General features: G+C 45.8%; 1 protein-coding gene across 1 annotated transcript in view; it reads right to left on the bottom strand.

Moving 5' to 3' along the window:
• Positions 1-5,304: 5,304 nt before the first annotated feature.
• Gxylt2 (glucoside xylosyltransferase 2) overlaps positions 5,305-20,025 on the bottom strand; it is an 89,668-nt gene continuing 74,947 nt past the window's right edge. The window contains exons 5-7 of the mRNA XM_041643982.1: positions 18,824-18,947; positions 11,563-11,735; positions 5,305-5,487 (exon numbers count right to left, since the gene is read on the bottom strand). Of these exons, the coding sequence (XP_041499916.1) occupies positions 5,305-5,487; positions 11,563-11,735; positions 18,824-18,947 (480 nt within the window). The remainder of the gene's footprint in view (positions 5,488-11,562; positions 11,736-18,823; positions 18,948-20,025) is intronic.

Below are 20,025 nucleotides of genomic sequence, written 5' to 3'. Positions count from 1 at the left end.
AGGTTGAATGTTTATTCAGGGGGTTGTGGAGGAGGAAGGGTGAAGGGGGGACGGGGGGGGGGAGAGAGAGAGAGAGAGAGAGAGAGAGAAGAGGAGAAAGAGATAGAGAAGGGGGGAAGAGAGAAGTGGGGAGAGAGGCAGAAGCAAAGCTGCCTCTCCGAGAGGAAGATGGAAAAGAGAACGAGCTCAGGCCGGAAGCTGAAGATCAGCCTGCCTCAGCTGATGGGGAGGGGAATGGGTGTGGCTTGTCTCTTAAAGGGACCAAAACTATAACATTCCCAGGTCTTCCTTATAATAAAAAGCACGTATGTCAAGGAAGCAGAAAAGGAAGGGCCCAAGATGGCGCGGGCAGGTCAGAGGTAATGAAAGTGGGCGCGTGGCTTGTCCCTTAAAGCGACAGGAAAGCACAACACTGAGTCACTCTCATGATAAGTCCCATAGCTCTTTGTTTGGAGCAGTTCTCTCTCTCTCTCTCTCTCTCTCTCTCTCTCTCTCTCTCTCTGTGTGTGTGTGTGTGTGTGTGTGTTGTGTGTGTGTGTGTGTGTGTGTGTGTGTGTGTGTGTGTGTGTATTGTTTTGTTTTTGAGAAAGGGTCTCACCATATAGTCCTGGCTGGTCTGGAACTCACTCTGTAGGCCAGACTGGCCTTAAACTCACAGAGATCCACCTGACTGTCTCTCAAGTGCTTGGATTAAAGACATGTGTTTTGAATTTTTAAAAATTGTAGGTGTGGGTATTTTGCTTGCATGTATGTCTGTGAAACGCGTGTATGCCGGGTGGACATTAGATCCTCCTGGAACTGGAGTTACAAGTGGTTGTAGACCACCACGTAGGTGGTAGAAATTAAAGCCAGGTCCTCTGGAAAGTGCTGTCAGTGCTCTGAACCATGGGGCCATCTCTCCAGTCCCATCTGTCTGGTCCCATTTTTGAGTGAGAAAGGCCTGGCTGACTTGGTACTTACCATGTAGTCCTGGCTGGCCTCTGAGATCAACCATCTTCCCAAACACTGGGATTACAGCCGTGAACCACCAGGCCCAGAGCTACTGCTAGGAGCTACAATTGATTGTTCATGGTTTGGTTTGTTTGCTTCTTTTTGTTTATGGGCACTACAAGTGCAGTTGTAGAACTGCTGGCCAGCCTCTGGGAGTGCATAAATGCCCATTTCAGAAGCAGACAGTGGAAGTGTAGACGGCTCACAGCAGAGCGCTGAATATGAGATCCTAATGTCAAGAAAGGTTGATGTGTAGAGTGTTGTGCCCCAAATGCTAAAATGTAATTGTCAAAGTTGAGGAGACACTCAAAGTGATTTTGTCCACAGCACTTGTTCAAGTATTAGAATTTTCATGTAAGTTACAATTGGAAATAAACAGCAAGAAGTAATGCCAGCCTTTCTACGAACCCTGACATTCAAACCCCACATGCCAAAAGCATGGTCACCACTTGCTATTCGAGAGGGCTCTGACGTTCTCCACAGAACCCATAGCTAAGAGAGAAGGCAGGAGAGGGGAGATGTGGTAGTCTGAGTGAGAACACCCCCATAAACTCATATTTGCATGGTTAGTCCCCAGTTGATGGAAGATGTGTCCTTGTTGGAGGAGGTGTGTCACTGCAGGTGGCCTTTGAGGTTTTGAAAGCTCACACTAGGTCCAGTCTCTCTTTCTGCCTGCTGCCCCAGGATCAGGATGTAAAGCTCTTAGCTACTGCTCCAGCGCCATTCCTGCCTGCTTCCCAACACGATGATAAGGGACTAACCCTCTAAATGTAAGCAAACCCACAATTAAATGCTTTCTTTTATGAGAGTTGCCTTGGTCAAGGTGTCTTTGCACAGCAATACAACTGTGACTAAAGACAAAAGGGGAGAGGAGGAGTAAAAAGGAAAAAAGGACAGACCTGGAGGTGAGAACCAGCCTTAGCTATCCCAGGTATGGATTTAGTGCGGCCTAAGGAGCAGAAAGGCAGCCTGTGACTTCCTAACACAGATCGATCACGTTTTAGAAGTTCATTGAATAAATATGTGTGGCCCTTGGATTTCAAAGGTGTTTGCCAGGAAATACCAAAAGCTGAGAAAGCCCCGCTTTGTATCTTAGTATGGATAATATTTACCACTTTTTGGTACAAAGAGTTGGAAGAGATTTTTTTTTTCTTAAATTCTCCACTAAAAACCTAAAATTTTCGAATACAGCATGGGAATTCCATGGTGAAGGAAAATCACTTTAGGTCTTAAAGTGTCACATGATCATAACTGGTCCTTCTAGAATGTTTTAAGATTCTATCATTGACCTTCGCTGGCAACAGTGTTACAGATTCAGCTGGCATCAAACAGAAGAGCATTTGTGAGTGGACCTGGTTTTCATAAAGTCAAAGGCATTGTTGTATTTTGTATTCAAAGACTTCTCCGAAGACCGGACCAAAGGTTTTTAGATCTGGTAACCAGTGAAAAATCTAAATAGCGCTCTTGGGTTCACTGAATGTTCTGAACAGACAAAAAGCAAGACTGGACTCGAAGCCAGTACTGTATGTGTATATTCTGGCTCTGTCACCAAAACCTAGTTTGTGGGTATTTACTGCGCGACCCACGTGCCCACAGCCGGAAAAAAAAAAAAAACCAAAATAAGTGTCACCAGCAGTGGTGAGGACACAGAACAAGAGTGGAAATGAGAGCTGTACATCCCAGGGTGGTTTCCCTGAGAACCAGGCTGTAGACCAGAGGGGAGAGTGGACGTAGCTTAGCATTCCAGCTCTGCCACTGTGATTACCATAGCTGCATCTTCCCCAACTGCCTTTGTAGCACAGGTTTTCTGCTATCTCCTCAGGACGAGCCATTTCAGCTGATACAGAGACGGAGATAACCTACTGGATTCTGATACACGGGCTACTACATCGCATTAGTAAAAATAATGCTTATTACTTTCCACTTTCTGTCTGCTTTCTGTGTAGGAGGAAGAGAACTCAGGATGTTTATTTTCAATTTCTTCCTCCCTGGGAAACAGGATTCATCTTACACAAACATGTGTTTTATAGAAATGTACTTCTATCAACTATGTCCCTTTTCCCTCCTACTTCGCGGACGTGAGAACAGGCCCCTCCTAGTTCCCTAGGCTGCCCGAGACATCAAAAAGGTTGTTTATGTAAAAGTCATTTGAGATAAATGAAACATTATGCAAAATGTCCCTACCCTGATAGCAACCTTAAGAGCAACTAGGGATTAAGTCAGATCCCTCTTGGGGATAGAATAAGAACTTCCTCTACTGTAGCTAGGTGATAGAATTGCAAAGCCTCTAAGCTAAGCGCTGGCTAATCACAGCGAAAAAGAAAAAAAAAAAAAAAAAAGGTAGAGACCTGAGACTGGCAGGAATTTGAATTTGCTTGCCTGTGAAATCATTTGAAATATTTACTTTGACCACATTAAATCTGAACCTGGAGCTGGGTGTGGGGGCACACACCTATCTATTCAGTACTTAGTTGGAAGTGGAGGCAGGCAGGTTGGGAAATCTTGTCTTAAAAATACAAAAGAAAACAAAGCAAAGGCTGGAGAGATAGTTCAGTGGTTAAGAGCACTTGTTGCTCTTGCAGAAGACCCACGCTCAGTGCCCAGCACCCATGTCAGGAGGCTCACCACTTGTAATTCCAGCTCAAAGGGATTTAATGCCCTCCTGCTCTGGTATCCACAGGCACCTGCACTTACATGCCCGTACACAGACACAGACACACAGTTAAAAATACAATTAAAACGACAACAAGGAAAGCCCCCCCAAAAGCCTGAACTTGTCCTTTGATTTCTACCCACTGCGCAGAAGTTCAGTCAAGTGCTCTTGTCCGTGGAGAAATACAAAATCAGACCTCTTTGCTAAAGAGATCCCTTGGGCTTTCTCTCCGAGGCTTTTGTTGCATAGAAATTTCTCCTTATTGCGCCCTCCTTGGAGCACGGCAATTCTTCTGGGATGCACTCTCAGACACACGCTTCATCTTGAAATGCTGCCCAATTAGCTGGTCTGAAAGCCTCTTCCAGACACAGCGGTGCTGTAATTATCTCGTCTGGCTTTTTAGTCTCCTACGTGAAACCTCAGCACAGAGGCTGGTCTTTACCGAGGTCGCACGTTTTAAATGTGTTACAATGGAAACACAGAAGTCAGGGAAGTCTTAGAGTCTGGAAAGAAATACATTATAATGGTGACAACCTTTTCCAGGGGTTGGTAGGATTACGTCTAATCTAATCTTGACTGTGGTTCACTGACCTTTATTGTCTCCAAGTTTGTCTGTCTCATAACATATTATTATTCTTTTAATTTTTAAAAGCTATTATTTTGTGCACACTGTTTGTGTGCCTATTGGCTGTGGAAGATAAAAGAGGGCGCTGGATCCCCTAGACCTGGAGTTAAGATGGTTGTGAGCCATTATGTGTGGGTACTAAAAATGAAATCCAGGTTCTCTGGAAAAGCATTCAGTGCCCCTGGAACTAGAATTCCAGACAGTTTTGAGCTGCCATGTGGGTGCTGGGAATTGAACCTGGATCCTCAAGGAGAGCAGTCAGTGCTCTTAACCACTGAGCCATCTCTCTAGCCCCCTATTGGTTTTTTTTTTTTTTTTTTGGTTTTTTGAGACAGGGTTTCTCTGTGGCTTTGGAGCCTGTCCTGGAACTAGCTCTTGTAAACCAGGCTAGCCTCGAACTCACAGAAATCCACCTGCCTCTGCCTCCCAAGTGCTGGGATTAAAGGCGTTCGCCACCACCGCCCAGCTACCCCTATTGTTATTTTTAATATTACGTTTCTTTATTTGTGGGTGTGAGTGTGGGCCCCACATGAAGGTCAGGATAACTTGAGTCAATCCTCTTCTTAGAATCCTCTCGATTCGAGGGAATCGGGAACACAGGCAATCAGGCATGGTGGCACATGCTGTTACCACTGAGCCATCCTGCCAGCCCCAACACACATTATTTCTTAATGGGGGTGAGAGAGTAAGTTGCATAGGAAGATTCTAAAAAATATCAGATAATTATCATCCTGTATACACTGACAGGGTCTCATATTTGAGGGCTAGGAAAAGTTCCCTTTTCTTTCTCAATCCAATGAGACAATGTTAAATTCATGATAATAACTTTTTTAAAAAAAGATAAATAGTATTTAAAAATAATAAAGAAAAGCACATTCCCTTTTAGAGATAAACAACTCAAGCACAATGTAACCAGGCATTTAAACCTCAGCAGTCACAGAGCACCAGTAAATATGCCCACACACAAATATCCGGGCAGCATATGATCCATGTCCTCAGTCACAGATGCCAGGCTGACTCAGAGCAAGGGGGGCACTCAGCTCATGGAGTTGGGGCCCATGTGGATGATGACGTGCTTCTCGTAAGCCCTTTTCATCGTTTTCTCAATCTGCTTCAGAAAGACCTGGGGGATCCGTCCACATAGCGTGTGCACTGTCTCCAAAAACTTCAGCTGGAGAGGGTAGTACATGGATTGGAACAGATTGTCTTGAAAGGGAAACTGAATGACAGAAAGAAAGAAAGAGCCTGTGATTCAAGTGCTGATTAAAACCACAAATCACTCTCAGTAAAACACACAACACAGTGCAAAGTGACTAAGTTTTGACCCAGTGGTGCAGCCCCATGGAATCATGTTAACTCTCTGGCCTCTCAGTTCTGTTTTCTCTCTTTCTTTGAAGTCGGGCTTCCTCTAGCTGAGAATGACCTTGACTTTGGAATCCTTCTACCTCCATCTCTAGTGTGTTGGGATTAAGGCATATACCATAGTGCCTAGTTTTCCAGTACTGGAAAACAAACCAAAAAAGATGATTTACTTGTGTTTTCCAAGGCTCTTCAAGTTTGAAGACAATGTAACAATATCTCCCACTAAGGGGAAGACTATATATATATATGATCACCCTTATTACATATATATTATATTTCATATATATATAAATTCCCCCTGATTAGAATGTATACAAGTCTAAAGCAGACAGTCATTTTGAAATCTACTACAACAAACACTGAATTTATTATTTTCAAAAGATTTATTTGTTTTCACTTTATGTGTATGCATGCAAGTATGTGCACTATGTGTATGCCTAGCACCCACAGAGGTCAGAAGAGGGTACTGGATCTCCTGGAACTAGAATTATGCCACCATATTCGAACCTGGGTCCTCTGCAAGATCAGCAAGTGCTCTTAGCCTATGAGCCATATCTCCAGCCCTTATTTATTTATTTATTTATTTATTATCTTTTTGCCATTCAAGAAACTTAATGGCATGTCTGTGGCGGCTACAGAAGGTCAAGAGTTCAGCCACTGCAAGTTAATGTATTGGCCATGAGCTTTCTTTCGCTATTCTAGGCACCAGGTTGGGATACGGCTCACTGGTGGAGCATCTGCTTAGGATTCCAAAGTCCTGAGTTTGAGCCATGGGACAGGGTCAGGCATGGAAGCTGGGGGGAAAAGGAACTAAGAGGCCAAATGTCAGTGATAATTTTGAGTTTTTTAAATTCACTGAGTATTGGACATTTGAAGATTTGTCTTGTTTTAATATCTCTTATTTTTTCATGTGATATATGAATGAGCAGCATTTTCCAAAATCAACCTTTTGGGATACTTAGAAACTAGCATGTGTCAAGCTTTATCACCATCCTATTGAAAGAGAAAGGGCCACGGTAGATCATGTCACAGTTTAACTTTTGCCAATGAAAAGCCTAAGGAACAGAAAGGTTAAAGGGCAGGCCCCTAGCCCCAGAGCAGAGTGGATGGGTATCGGCTTTCCTAGAACACATCTCCCACTCCTTCAAGGTCATCAGAAACGTTGTCTCAGTGCCGTGGATCAGCAAGGTGAAGAGGTAACTCGAGAATGGTCCACACCAGCTCAGGTTTGGGACAGCATTGCTTTCTCTCACAGCCCTCAGACAGCCAACCAGAAGTCCCATGAATTCTATCCGCACAGCCCCTTCTCCCTACCTTTCCACTTCCCCAAATGTCCCCGCTAGCTCAGCTCTTGCCTGTATGGCTGCTCTCAACCTCACAAATGGCCCCATGCCTCACTCTTGCAAGTCTGCAATTAGTTGACATAAGTCACCATAAATCACAGCTGTCACTTTCCTGCCCAGACTTCCCACTGCAGCCCAATTCTCGCCGCAAAAGCTCCAGGAGAGCTGGAACCCTGCTGCACCTGCTCCCCGCCCCCACACTAGCTCTCCACGATGGTTTGAGGTGACTATCCTCGTGTGCTCCGGGCACACCAACTTCATTCCACCTTGGAGAGTCTCCAGATTATGTCGGTAGCATCTTCCCTAGGAATGCCTCCATCCAACCGTGTTTCAGGCTGGCACGGGCCTTCCCTGGAAACCCGAAACATCCCTCTGTAGCCAGTTCTCTGCCCTCCCCATCCTGTTCCTCTTAGATAGGCTCTTTCTTTGATTGCGATGGGAATTTATTATATCATCTGGTTTTCTCTACTAGATCAGAGATTCTTGACCACAGACAGGGCTTGGTGTGTATGCAAGCTTCCATATTCCGGACAACTGGAATTATTCCTACATAAACTAGGCTTTGTAGATGACTGCTGAAAGAATTGCTAAAGAATATCTGCCTGGGAGCCGGGCGGTGGTGGCGCACGCCTTTAATCCCAGCACTTGGGAGGCAGAGGCAGGCGGATCTGTGTGAGTTCGAGACCAGCCTGGTTTACAAGAGCTAGTTCCAGGACAGGCTCCAAAGCCACAGAGAAACCCTGTCTCGAAAAAACAAAACAAACAAACAAACAAAAAAGAATATCTGCCTGATGACCTTTGGGAGGGCCATGATGGGAGCTGTTATTTCTGTCATCCATCACATGAACACATAGACACACAGGGTTAGGCTGTGTGCATACGAGAGAGAAGGAAGACAGCAAGCTAAGAAAAGAAACAGCTATGGAATGTTTGCAATTAAAACATCTACATACTACATGCAGCTGTCAGGTGTGTGATTAAAGTTTAAAGGCCATCATTTTTTTACTCTTCATAACTGTCTCATTAGGAAGCTTTATTTATATAAAAGTATTTATTAACACTTTAAAAAAGTGTGTGTGTGTGTGTGTGTGTGTTTGTGTGTGTGTATGTGCGCGCGCGCGAGCGTGCTTGCGCATGTCCATAGAGGCCAGATGAGGTTACTGAACCCCCTGCAGCTGGAGTTACAGGTGGTCATGAGCCAGCTCACATGAATGCTAGGAACAGAACTTGGGTCTTGAGGAAGAGCAAACGCTCTTAACCACTGAGCCATTTCTCCAGTCCCCAGAAGGTAACCTTCTTATCTTTATTTTATGATGAGGAAATCAAGCGAGGCTCAGTAAGGTAACAGCAGTTAATGACTAAACAGAGAGTAAGAGAAATGGGGTTTGAGCCCAGGTCTGCCCAGGCAGAGCGCCAGCTCTGATCCTTTATCTTACGCTGAGAACATCACAGCCCTGTAGAGAAAGGTAGGCATAGGGGAATGCCGCGTCACAATGGAGTGTCTTCCCTCCCGTGCTGATCTGGAGCCAGTGACTGCCCTGACGGAAATGCCTGAATGAAAACAGTCTTTTGAGGCCAAACTGCAGGACTCCACAGAGTGATTAGGCAGAACTGTTTAAGAAGCAAAGTCATTTGGCTGTCTTTCTGATCCCCTGTGAGAACAAACCAGATGAGTCATAACTTAGCCACGATTGCTCAACTCCAAAGCCGGGCCAGAACACAGGGAAAGTAGAGAGGGCTCCAATCAGCCCACACGGTTGCATGCTTCCTTGACTTCCACCCGTGCTAGGCATGGGTTTCCCCTGGAGGCAGTGTTCGAGTAACCAAGTGTGAGAATGTCACTGAGTGCATATCAGATGTGTAATTTAATCACTTGCCCTTTGAAAACTGAACAGCAAGAAACAGGAGAAGAGGTACTCGCTTAGATACATGTCAAGTGATCCCCTATGGGGAGGACAGTGCTGGGATTTCCCAAGCTGGAATTCTTTAGCAAAATGTTCATCTTGATACAGATGTGGTCCAGCTGGGGGATGGCTTAGTGAGTCACACAGATGCATTGCCAGCAGGGAGATGACTCCGTGGGTAAAGTGCTTTCTGCAAAGTGTGACATCCTATGTCTGGGTCCCCAGAACACGCAGAAAGCCTGGCATGGTAGCCTGTATCTGTGATCCCTGTGTTCTTACGGTAGGATGGGAGACGGAGATGGTAGACTCCCCAGAATCCCAGGGACCAGCTAGCCTGGCACATGAAGCAGTAAACCACTAAGAGCCCCTGCCTGCCCAGGCAGAGGTGAAGAACAACAGCCCGAATTACTCTCTGACCTCCACACATAGCTGTCGTATGTGCGTGTCTAAATCCTGGCACCAGGTTCCCAGATTTTCAAGAACAAATAAAGATATTTAATAAAGTATGTCTCAGGGGCTTGGCAAACGGTTCCTGTCAGGGTGGGAGGTAATCCTTTCGGCACTGTGCACCCTACAGTCATAACTAAGAACCCCTGCTGTCAGAATGCCAGTGTAGCCAGTGGCAGGATAAGAATGAAAAGGCACTGTGTTCTCCCACAACTCTGTTTGTGAATGCTGAAACACAAAGCTCCTACAGAGTCATCATGTTAAAAATTGTTTTGTTGTTGTTGTTTTTCTCTGCGTATCTTTGGCTGTCCTGGAACTTACTCTGTGGCCTAGGTTGACCTTGAACTCAGAGGGATCTGTCTGCCTCTTCCTCCCTAGTGCTGGGTTTAAAGGCATGCACTATGACTCGGTTATGTTGGAAAATTTTACTGATCCTTGCTCTGTCTTCGAGGGTCGGTTTAAGGAGAGCACCCCTTGTATGTACCTGCTATTGGTTTCCTATTAGCAATCGCAATCTCAAGGCAAAAGGTAATGAGCAACACGGAGCTTTCCAAGTTCACATAATCCTGAACTGCTCCTTCACATGTGTCCACCCTTCTCTTCAAGGAAGACAGAGTGGGCTCCATTACCTCCACGCCAACATTGTACATAAAATCATCGCTTATCCACGGGAGATACATATCTACATACTGGGTGGATACCTGAAACCATGATGAGTACCGAGCCCTACAGACCGGATACCCTGTGGTTATGACATGACGAGTAGGTGGGAAATATATACAGTGTGGCTACAGGTACAAAGACATGACTCACATTCCTGCATGACAGAGCAGGATGGCATCCAATCTCGTCATGTTCCTGGGAACAGCACACAATGTACAACTTATGAAGCACGGAATTCTGGAATTTTCCATGTAATATTTTTGGGTCATGGTCACACAGGGTGACTGAAACCATGCAAAGTGAAACCATGGGGCAGGGGCTTTACCTACTGAATGTGATCTTTGAGGCCAACCACATAAGGCTATAGGGCTTGCCTGGCAGACCTGGTGGGAGGGGCTGTTCTTTCAGGGTCAGCCTGCCAGAGGGAGTCACTCTGGGCAAGGGCTCAGACTTTCTGCGCTGGGCAGCCAGATTCACATGCAGCTCTGACTGCCTAGCCTGATGTTCACTTCTGAAGGCCTCCCTGTTCGGGTACCTTGGCTGGGGCACTTTCCTCTACTTGGATTTAGAACCTTCTGTTCCTAACCTTGTCCTCCAGCTCTCCATTCCTGGCTCACGGTTCATGAGGTACAGGAGTGTTTTCCTCAGGGCCTCTTGGCTATGACAAGATTCCTCCATCTAGGTTGTATCCACATGCCCCTAACAAATCTCCTTTGGTGCTAAAAATGGTAAGCATCTCTTTTTGATTGCATTATTAAGTCAATAAGAGATTGGTGGATTGGGAATATAGCTCAGTAGGCAAAGTGTTTGCTATGTAAGCTTAAAGACATGAGTTTGATCCCCAGCACCTACGTAAACTCTGTGTGTGTTGGTGTATACCTGTGATCACAGGACTGGGGAGTTACAGACTGGAGATCTCTGGGTTTACTAGGCAAGCCAGTGAGCTTTGGGTTCTGTCTCAAAATTAGAGGGGCCGGAGGACTGGTTCAGTAGTTAAGGGCACTGGGAATGTGGGCTCAATTCCCAGCATCCACATGGTGTCTCACAACCTTCTGTTATTCCAGTTCCAGGAGCTCCAAAACCCTTTTCTATCCTCCAAGGGTATCAGTCACACATGCGATACATGTATGCTGTCAAAACACCATAGACATAAAATAAAAATAGTTAAAAAAATAAGGTGGAAAGTGATTGAGGAAGGCATTCTGGTCTTCAGACGCACACTCACCCATACATACACATGCAACAGGCACAAACATGTACACATACATACACAAATGAAGGAAAAATAATAAAGGACCAATCGCTGCTTTCAGTGCAACAACTTCTAATTGACCAGCGTGAGACATGATTGCTTAAGAGCTTGGAGCCGGTAACCAGGCAACACACTTAGCTTAAACTAAATAAAACAATCTCACTTTTGTTACATTCTCTTTATCCTGAACTCTTACTCCATAGGATGACAAAAGGCACAGGAGTTCCCCCTGGGAGTGGCTGGCCTTCACAGTACCCACGGATCATAGCGCTTGAAGCACCGAATGCTGGCAAGCAAGTGTCCGCTTTGACGAGCACACTTACATCCCGGATTGCTTCATAGAGGGCTCGGAACGTGGGCTGCTTATCGTCATGGTAGACACCTCGGTTGCCGTGGAGAACAGACACACCTTCCCGCTCAGCCTCTTTGCAATTGCTCCCATACATGCAGTGATCAGGGCGGTAGTTCCACTGGCAGGGGAACACGTAGAGACACTCTGGTGGCGGAGGAAGAGATAGAGCTATGGTCAGTGCCCGCTGTCACCTGTAAGACTGGCGCTTAAAACGTAACATTTATAAGCCACACACTGCACAATTTCAATGCTTTGGAGTGTGGCTGTGAATCCCAGGTCAAATATTCCATGCCACACTTGCTTAAATTCTGAGATCAATGATGGCAGGGACACCCATTATTGATGATAGAGGAAGACAGAACAATACCTAAAATAGGAGTTAAACCAGGGCATCAAACAGCCTAGTGTTCTAGCTTGCTTTCTGTGGCTGTGATAAACACCATGACCAAAACCGGCTTGGAGAGGAAAGGGTTTGTTTCATGTCAACTTCCAGGAGCTCAAGGCAGGAACCTGGAGGCAGGCACTGAAGCGGAGGTCATGGAGGGGTGCTGCTTACTGGCTTGCTCCCTATAGCTTGCCTAGTTTGCTTTCCTAGATAAAGCTGGACCACTTGCACTATATAGGTGGCCTCACCCACAGTGGGCAGGGTCCTCCCACATCAATCATTAATCTAGAAAATGTCCCACAGAGGTGCCCATGGGTCAACATGATGGAGCTAATTCCTCAACTGTGATTTTTCCATAGGCAACTCTAATTTGTGTCAAACTGACAAAAATTAACCAGCACACTTGTATCTGAACCCCAACTTCTCACTTATGAACAGTGAAATCTGGAACCAGTCACTTCTTTACTGATTTTGATTATTAAAAATTTAAAATACTCCAGGCTGAGGATGAGAGGTTGCATAACCTTCATGAAGCCCTAGGTTAAATTCCTAGAACCTCAAGGTAAAAAATACATAGCAAATGTTAACACAAAGCGCCAAGCACACAGGACTGCCCAAGAGTATCAGCAATGATCATTTCTTTGGAAAGGTTTTGTGAGGAGGACAAACTCACAAGATAGGAGAGCGTAGATTAAGATAAAGAGTTCTCTTCAGATTAAAAACAACCCAAATATAAAACTTTCAGTGAGGCTCCACCTCCTGACGGCACCGCTTCCTTCCAAAACATGCTTGGGATTGACTGTCTAGACACAGGAGCCTAGATGGAGCATTTTATGTTCAAATCACAATACTGATGAACACCAGCACACAGTACTGATGTGGGATTCCCCTCTGTATGCTGTGAATATCATTGGTTAATAAAGGAACTGCTTTGGGCCTATAGCAGAGCTATGGGGGGAACAGAGCTAGACAGGGAAAGCTAAACTGAATGCTGGGAGAAAGAAAGACGGAGTCAGAGAGAAGCCATGTAGCCCACCAGAGACAGATGATGGTACTTTACCAGGTAAGCCATAGCCACATGGCAATACATAGATTAACAGAGATGGGTTAAATTAATATGTAAGAGTTAGCCAATAAGAAGCAAGAGCTAATGGGCCAAGCAGTGTTTTAAATAATATAGTTTCTGTGTGATTATTTCAGTTCTGGGCAGCTGGGATGAATAAGTGGTCTCTTACAACACAGTACACCTGTGATCAGTGTTTATGACAACTGTCCCTAGACATGCAGGATCATTCTTTACCATTTTGTGGGTCACAGATCTCTTTGAGAATCTAATGGAAGCTTTAGACCCCAAGTACGCAAAACTGCAACTGGGGGTGGGGGAGAGGGACACAGATCTAAAAGAACATTTGTTTATAAGTTCAGGGTCTTCATGTCTCCTAAATATCAGCTATGTACCCCAGCTGCCAAACCTCGAATACAAAATGGAACTCAGAAGAAATTCAATTCACACCTTAACAGAATTTCCTGGGATGAAAAATGCAAAATATTGCACAGGTAATCATAGAAAGCATTTGTCACCTGTGTCGCTGTAGGACAGTGGTATCCTGTTTTGACAATTTCATTTAAGTGCAGGCTTTAGTTAGGATGCAATTCTGCCAGAAACCGAAGCTTGGAAGAGCCCTCCAGGAAGAAAAGGTCTGATCATATTAGATTTTGAGAAACTGGAACGTGTTTTAGAAGAAGGTAAATCACCTTGGATTTGTTGAAGAAAAGATGTCTTCAATGGGGAAGGACTGTAGAGGAGAAGCTGTCATAAATACACTAGTCTGAAATGGTCAAGACATAGAAATCTGTGTTGGGTTGCAGATAACTAAGTAGCTCATAAAATGTGAGGTGAGGCAGAATCGGAGCCAGAAGTGGAGCAGCTCCCAGAATCTGGGGTGGGGACTAATTGGTGTCATCTTTTCGGCACTGCTGGCTGGATGAACCAGCCATGGATTCAGTTCTTAGGTTTTAGGATTTAGAAACCAGGGAATGGATGGTCTGACTGGTTTAGCAGGGAAACACTGGGGGGCAGGGCTCTTGGACACATGAAATGGGGAAAGAGCTATTTCATCCAGCAATGGAATCTGTTATCAAAAGAAAGGGCAATCAGCAGTAGGAAGATGAAGATAACAGATCTGGTCTGGGGGATAGCTTAGTTGGCGAAGTGCTTGCTGTATGAGCATGATGGCCTGATTTGGGCCCCAGAACACATGTGAAAATAGTCAGGCTTGGTAGCATCTTTGCATTCTGAAGCAGAGAAAGTAGATCCATGCTGTTCATGGACCAACCAGACTAGCCTATGGGGCAAGTTCCAGGCCAGTGAGATCCATGATTGTCCTCTGGCCTCTACATATAACACACATGTACACCTCCTCCTGTACACTCACCCCCACCCTCCAAATACATAGATGTGTCTGTTTATTTGCAGGTTAACTTTGTAAACTTAAACTGTCCGCTTTATGAGCAGGAGGAAGAGGAGCAGAAGGGCTAGGCAGGCATCACTGAGAGGCTGAAGACAGGCTACACAAAGGACCCTGTCCAAAAACAAGTAGATAAATTAAAAAAAAAATTCAAAACACCCTTTCTTGAAGCCCTTGGTCTTTGCTATTCTCTCTCTCAAAGTTATATTAAAAACTGGTTCCCTATGGGTGATATCCCTTAATGACTGATATCTTCAAGACCCACACAGTGCCAGGACTCCCTTGCAGCTCTGATGATTCATATCCAGTTGGTGCTGAAGATTACAGTATGGTTTGTGCCTGATCATTTTAACTTCACAGAAAGATGCGCTTGACACTCAATTGCTACCATCTACCAACGGAGCAGAGACCTTTGCAGCAGGACAGTTGTGTGTGGTTGTTGTGGTGGTGCACACCGGTAATCCCAGCACTCGGGAGGCGGGAACAGGAACATGAACTGACATGGTCTGTGTAGGGAGATGCTTATTTTCTCTGTGTGTGTGAGTGTGTGTGCGCACACACATGCTGAATGAGTGGAGTGAACTTTATGCCTTCCTAGACTGTAAGTATCTCGGTCTTGTCTCTTGCTGGAGACTGCTTTCTGTCCCTAATTCCCTTTTCCCTTAGTTCCCTTGCTGTGATTTTGTTTCTCTTCTGTTGACATCACTCTATTTTTTTGATTCTACCCATTCAACCAACTAACACTTCTGGCGCCTTGTACTGAAACAACAACAAAACCAAAACCATAAACCATGCCCATCTCACATGGACCCTACAATATTCATTCTTGTCTCTGTGCTTTACAGAAATCAGGGCTGGTGAGCTTCCCAGTTCACCGTGTCCAGAAGCGCACCTAATGTGAAGTAATTGATCTGATCACCCTCACAGCACAGTACTCAGGACTTCTTGAGGCTGACTGCTTTGTTGTGGTGTTCATTCAATGTAGCCAAATAGCCAAGGCCAGGGCCCTGGGAGGTCCTGGGAAGGATGAGAGTAAGAACCTAAAATAAGGCCTTCAAAGAGTGTGTGTGGCTATGGGCCCTACTACCTGTGTCCTCCGGAGATCCCGACTCCCTAGTAACATACATTCAGTACCTAGTCTGGCTATGTACGTTCCAGGGACAGGTTAGCTCTTCTCTGCCCCTTAGAGAACTATATATTTCTGTTCTGGTGGGATGCTCTGCCCAAAAAATTAAATCTAGTGTAACTTTGGAAAACACCCAAAGTCAACCTCTGGCTTCTACATGCATGCACCCACACACATGTATCCATGCTACATGAACACACGCACATGTGCATGCACACACACAAATGTGAGGTCAGCCTTTCATTCAAGGAGAAGCTGCTTTTTTCCACATACCAAGAAATGCTCTGTGGGACCAGCTGCCTGCACAGTCCCAAGGGGCTTCAGTTACCTCCACCTGAGTCAGTCTGCAACCGAGCCATGCAATTCCACACCCACACACATTTTACGATCTAATCATGGCAGGAAGTTTAACAACAGATTTTAGCTAATGACTTTTAAATACATATCAGAAAGTAGGTTACTGGCTACAAGAGACTCCCTTCCCTAACACCGCAGTCCTGTGCGGCAGGTTTTATGTGTGTGACTTCATCCATAGCAACCCAGTAAGCCACAACAATAAATGTATTTATCTCCTAGGTTGCTGCCAGTATTGTCACTCTCCTCTTTACAATGCTAAAGGTGACAAATCTTTAAAAACATACAGTTGGCTTTAGGTTGTGGAGAGTTCACATGCAAAATAAATGAGAGGAAAATGTATACGTGATGGCTGTCCTTAGCGGTTCATTAGAGAGAGCTAATGTTTAATACAGTGCCAAGGTAAGTGTAAAATGGGACCAAACAGCCACACAAAGGCCAGCAAATGACCTACCACTGACCCGAAACCTGAGCTCTTGATTGCTTACTAGGCTCTGCTCTGAACCAGGATGTAGAACATAATTATGTCATAGTATCTTCGGGTCAGTGGACCTCAGAAGGAGGCACCCAGGTCATCAAATCCAACTGGGTTTAACACCAATGAAAGGCAAGGCACACACCAGGCATCATTCCCACAGTCCATGCTGCTGGCCTTGCTGATCCCTGCAGAACCATGTGACTTTTCCCCTGGGAGGGTGGAACTGGCATGAAGTTAGCCTTTGTGGGTGGCTGGACCCATAACAGATATGAGTACATTGCTTTGACGCCTGGGGAGCGAAGTGACAATCTTCAAAAAGGAATAAACAGCATCAGAGGGAGGGGGTCCATGTCATCTGCATTCCCCACTGGGTCCCACATCATCAGTGAAAGAGGGTACATGTCACCTGCATTCTCTACTGGGTCCCATAGCATCAGTGGGAGGTACATATCACCTGCATTCCCCACTGGGTCCCGCAGCATCAGTGGGAGGAGGTTCATGTCACCTGCACTACCCACTGGGTCCCACAGCATCAACGGGAGAGGGAGGGGGCCCATGTCACTGGGTCCCACAGCATCAGTGGGAGAGGGAGGGGGTCCATGTCACCTGCATTCTCCCCTGGGTCCCACAGCATCAGTGGGAGGGGGTCCATGTCACCTGAATTCTCCCCTGGGTCCCACAGCATCAGTGGGAGGAGGTTCATGTCACCTGCATTCCCCACTGGGTACCACATCATCATTGGGAGGGGATTCATGTCACCTGCATTCCCCACTGGGTCCCACAGCATCAGTGGGAGAGTGAGGGCACATGTCACCTGCATTCCTCACTGGGTCCCACAACATCAGTGGGAGAGGGTAAGTGTATGTCACCTCCATTCCCCACCAGGTCCCCTCCTGTTGCAGTTACTGGGCTGAGCCTGCCAGCATTCCCACTCCTTGCTTCTGTGAGACACCATCTGCTGATTTAACAAGCAACCTTTGTTCTGATGCTATCTGCAGGGCCCCAGAATCCAAACTGACACCCCTTCATCTACAGAAAAGACATTTTCCGCTTAAGAAGAAAAACGAGGTGCAGACCACATACTGGAGGAGAGAAATGGATTGGAAGTTGCATGTAAAGAGCCAAGATGGGCTCTGCTCATCTAGCTAGCACTGGAAGTCTCTCCCCACAAACCCATGCTGGCTCGCTTGTTTTCTTTCCTAGGATTTGGTTCTTTTTAATCCAGAGACCTACAGCATCAGGTTTCGTAGCAGATGCTTTTCTTTTTTGTGGCCCATAACAAATGCTTTAAGGGTGACAAGCACCGCAGGCCACACCACTATCAACATGGCTCTCTACTTCAGGAAGGGAAGGACTGATAAGACAAGGACTACTTTATTTTCCCTAAAGATTCCTCTCAAAGGAAACCATTGTTTTCACTTTAATGAAATTAAATAACCTTTTAGCAAAGGGGAGGGGAGGGAAGAAGAACATTTTATTAGCTTTAGGGATTAATATGAAAACACAGACCAGGAAATTTCATCTCTCTGTGTACTAGTTATGATTCTATACTCTATGATAAAGACCATGATCAAAGGCAACTTGGAGGAAGGGGTAGTGGTGGAACAAGACTTTAGTCCCAGCAGGAGAATCTCTGTGAGTTCAAGACCAGCCTGGTCTACAGAGCAAGTTCTAGAACAGTCAACACTACACAGAAAAAAAAGCGACTTGGGGAGGAAAGGGTTCATTTTATCTTACGCTTCCTACATCAGTCATTAATTGATCAAGAAGATGCTGCATAGAGTTGCCTACACATAGAGTTGCCTAGAGGCCAATCTGAGGGAGTCATTTCCTCAATTGAAGTTCCCAGAGAATTCTTGCTTGTGTCAAGCTGACAAAAAGCCAACCAGGACACCCTGCCCCACTTGGTACCCTCTGACAAGTCACCAAGCTAACAATATATAACATTTTCTTTTGCTCTAGATAACAAAACCAAACCCTGGGGGATCCGAGATCTTATCCTAGGCCCTCTGCACTCTGGACAGGTGACTGAATTTTAAAGCTCAGGAGCCACCTCCCTTCCACTAGTAGTTGCTCCATGGTGAGGGTCTGGTGCTCACACGAAAATACTGTCATCTGGTCATCTGGTTCTGCGTCTTGCGTCACTTTACGCGGCACTTCTTGGAAGGATGGTGTGGCGGGACAGAAAAGGCTCTAAAACCAGAGTGCAGCGTTGGAGGCTTCAACATTTGGCCTTTTGTGTTAGTGGCTGAGGACCTGCCTCCGCAGATACCCGGGAGGCAGATGTAAGGGTGGGCCAGAGGAACACAAGCCTCTCTGTGCCCCATGGAGGTCCATCAATAGCAGCCTGTGTCTAGAATGTTCCCTATGAAATGAGGTGGGCGGACTCCTACACAGTGGCATTCTCCAAAGAGCGCTTACCTGGGTTGAAATAAAAAATAATATTTAATAAATCCTGGTCTCCCCACGTGATGGCATTCTTATACTTCTGGTACAGCGGGAGCAGCATGTCCTCCCAAGTCAGGCCTGTTGGAATCAGGCTGTTCTGGAAGAGAGGAAACCGTGAGAGCAGCTGCAGGAAAGCGAGAGTGCCTTGTCCAGTGAAAATGCTTTCCTGTCCTCCAAGATGCAACACACAGGACACACAGGTGTGGTCCTGCTACCCTGGGCACAGAACCAAGCAAAGCGAGGGCTGTGGGTAGATGCTTGTGGGGGTGGGTACCTATGGATGCAGAGTGGATCAGGAAGTAGAGAGGGCCCTTTGGTTTTCTTTTTTTTCTTTCTTTCTTTTTCTTTTTTTTAGTATTTATTATTTGAATGTGTATGTGTGTGTGTGTTTATTATGTATGTGCAATCATGTGTCGTGGGGTACATGTAGAGGTCAGGGGACAACTCCCTTTCTACCTTTATATAGGTTCTGGAGATGAAACTCAAGCCACCATGCTTGCATTGCCAGGTGGAATCCCCTTTACCTGCTCGGCTATTTCGTCAGCCTTGTCTTTCCAGAGGTGTATGAGAATGCCTGGTTGTGTGTGCGGCTATAGGCACACATGGGTCACAGCACACGTATGGGGATGAGATGGCAGCTTTCTTGTCTCTAGTCCTGCCTTTTCCACCTTGTTTGAGCAGGGTCTCTTTGCTGCTCAGGCCAGGCTAGCTGACCCATAACTTCCAGCATTGCTCCTGTCTGGACCTTTAGTGTTCTGGACTGCAGGCAACTGTGCTTCTGTGTCAGCTTTGCATGGATTTTAGGGAGCTCAGCTCCAGTCATCAGGCTTGCATCACACTTGTTTGACCCTCTGAGCCCTCTCTGTAATTCAGAAACATCATATAGTATTTCTGAATGGAGTCTATGAAGCTTCACAGTATATAGTTGCCTGGGCTTTTCCTAAGCAAAATTCCACATTTCCAATACTTTCCTCCCACCCATAAGCCAGATCAGCACAGACACACACCCAGCATGTCCCTACTGGAAATTCCGGGTCTTCTGTTTGTTTATTCGGTTCGTTTCTCAAGGGTTTCTCTGAGTAGCCTTGGCTGTCCTGGAACTCACCCTGTAGACCAGGTTGTCCTTGAACTCACAGTGCTGGGATTAAAAGTGTGAGCCACCACCACCTGACTTC

Source organism: Microtus oregoni, unplaced genomic scaffold, assembly GCF_018167655.1.
Source record: "Microtus oregoni isolate MIOR12 unplaced genomic scaffold, Mior012 000002F_ref0000024, whole genome shotgun sequence".
In the NCBI taxonomy this organism is placed as follows: Eukaryota; Metazoa; Chordata; class Mammalia; order Rodentia; family Cricetidae; genus Microtus; species Microtus oregoni.
This window is presented reverse-complemented; position numbering and strand designations above follow the sequence as displayed.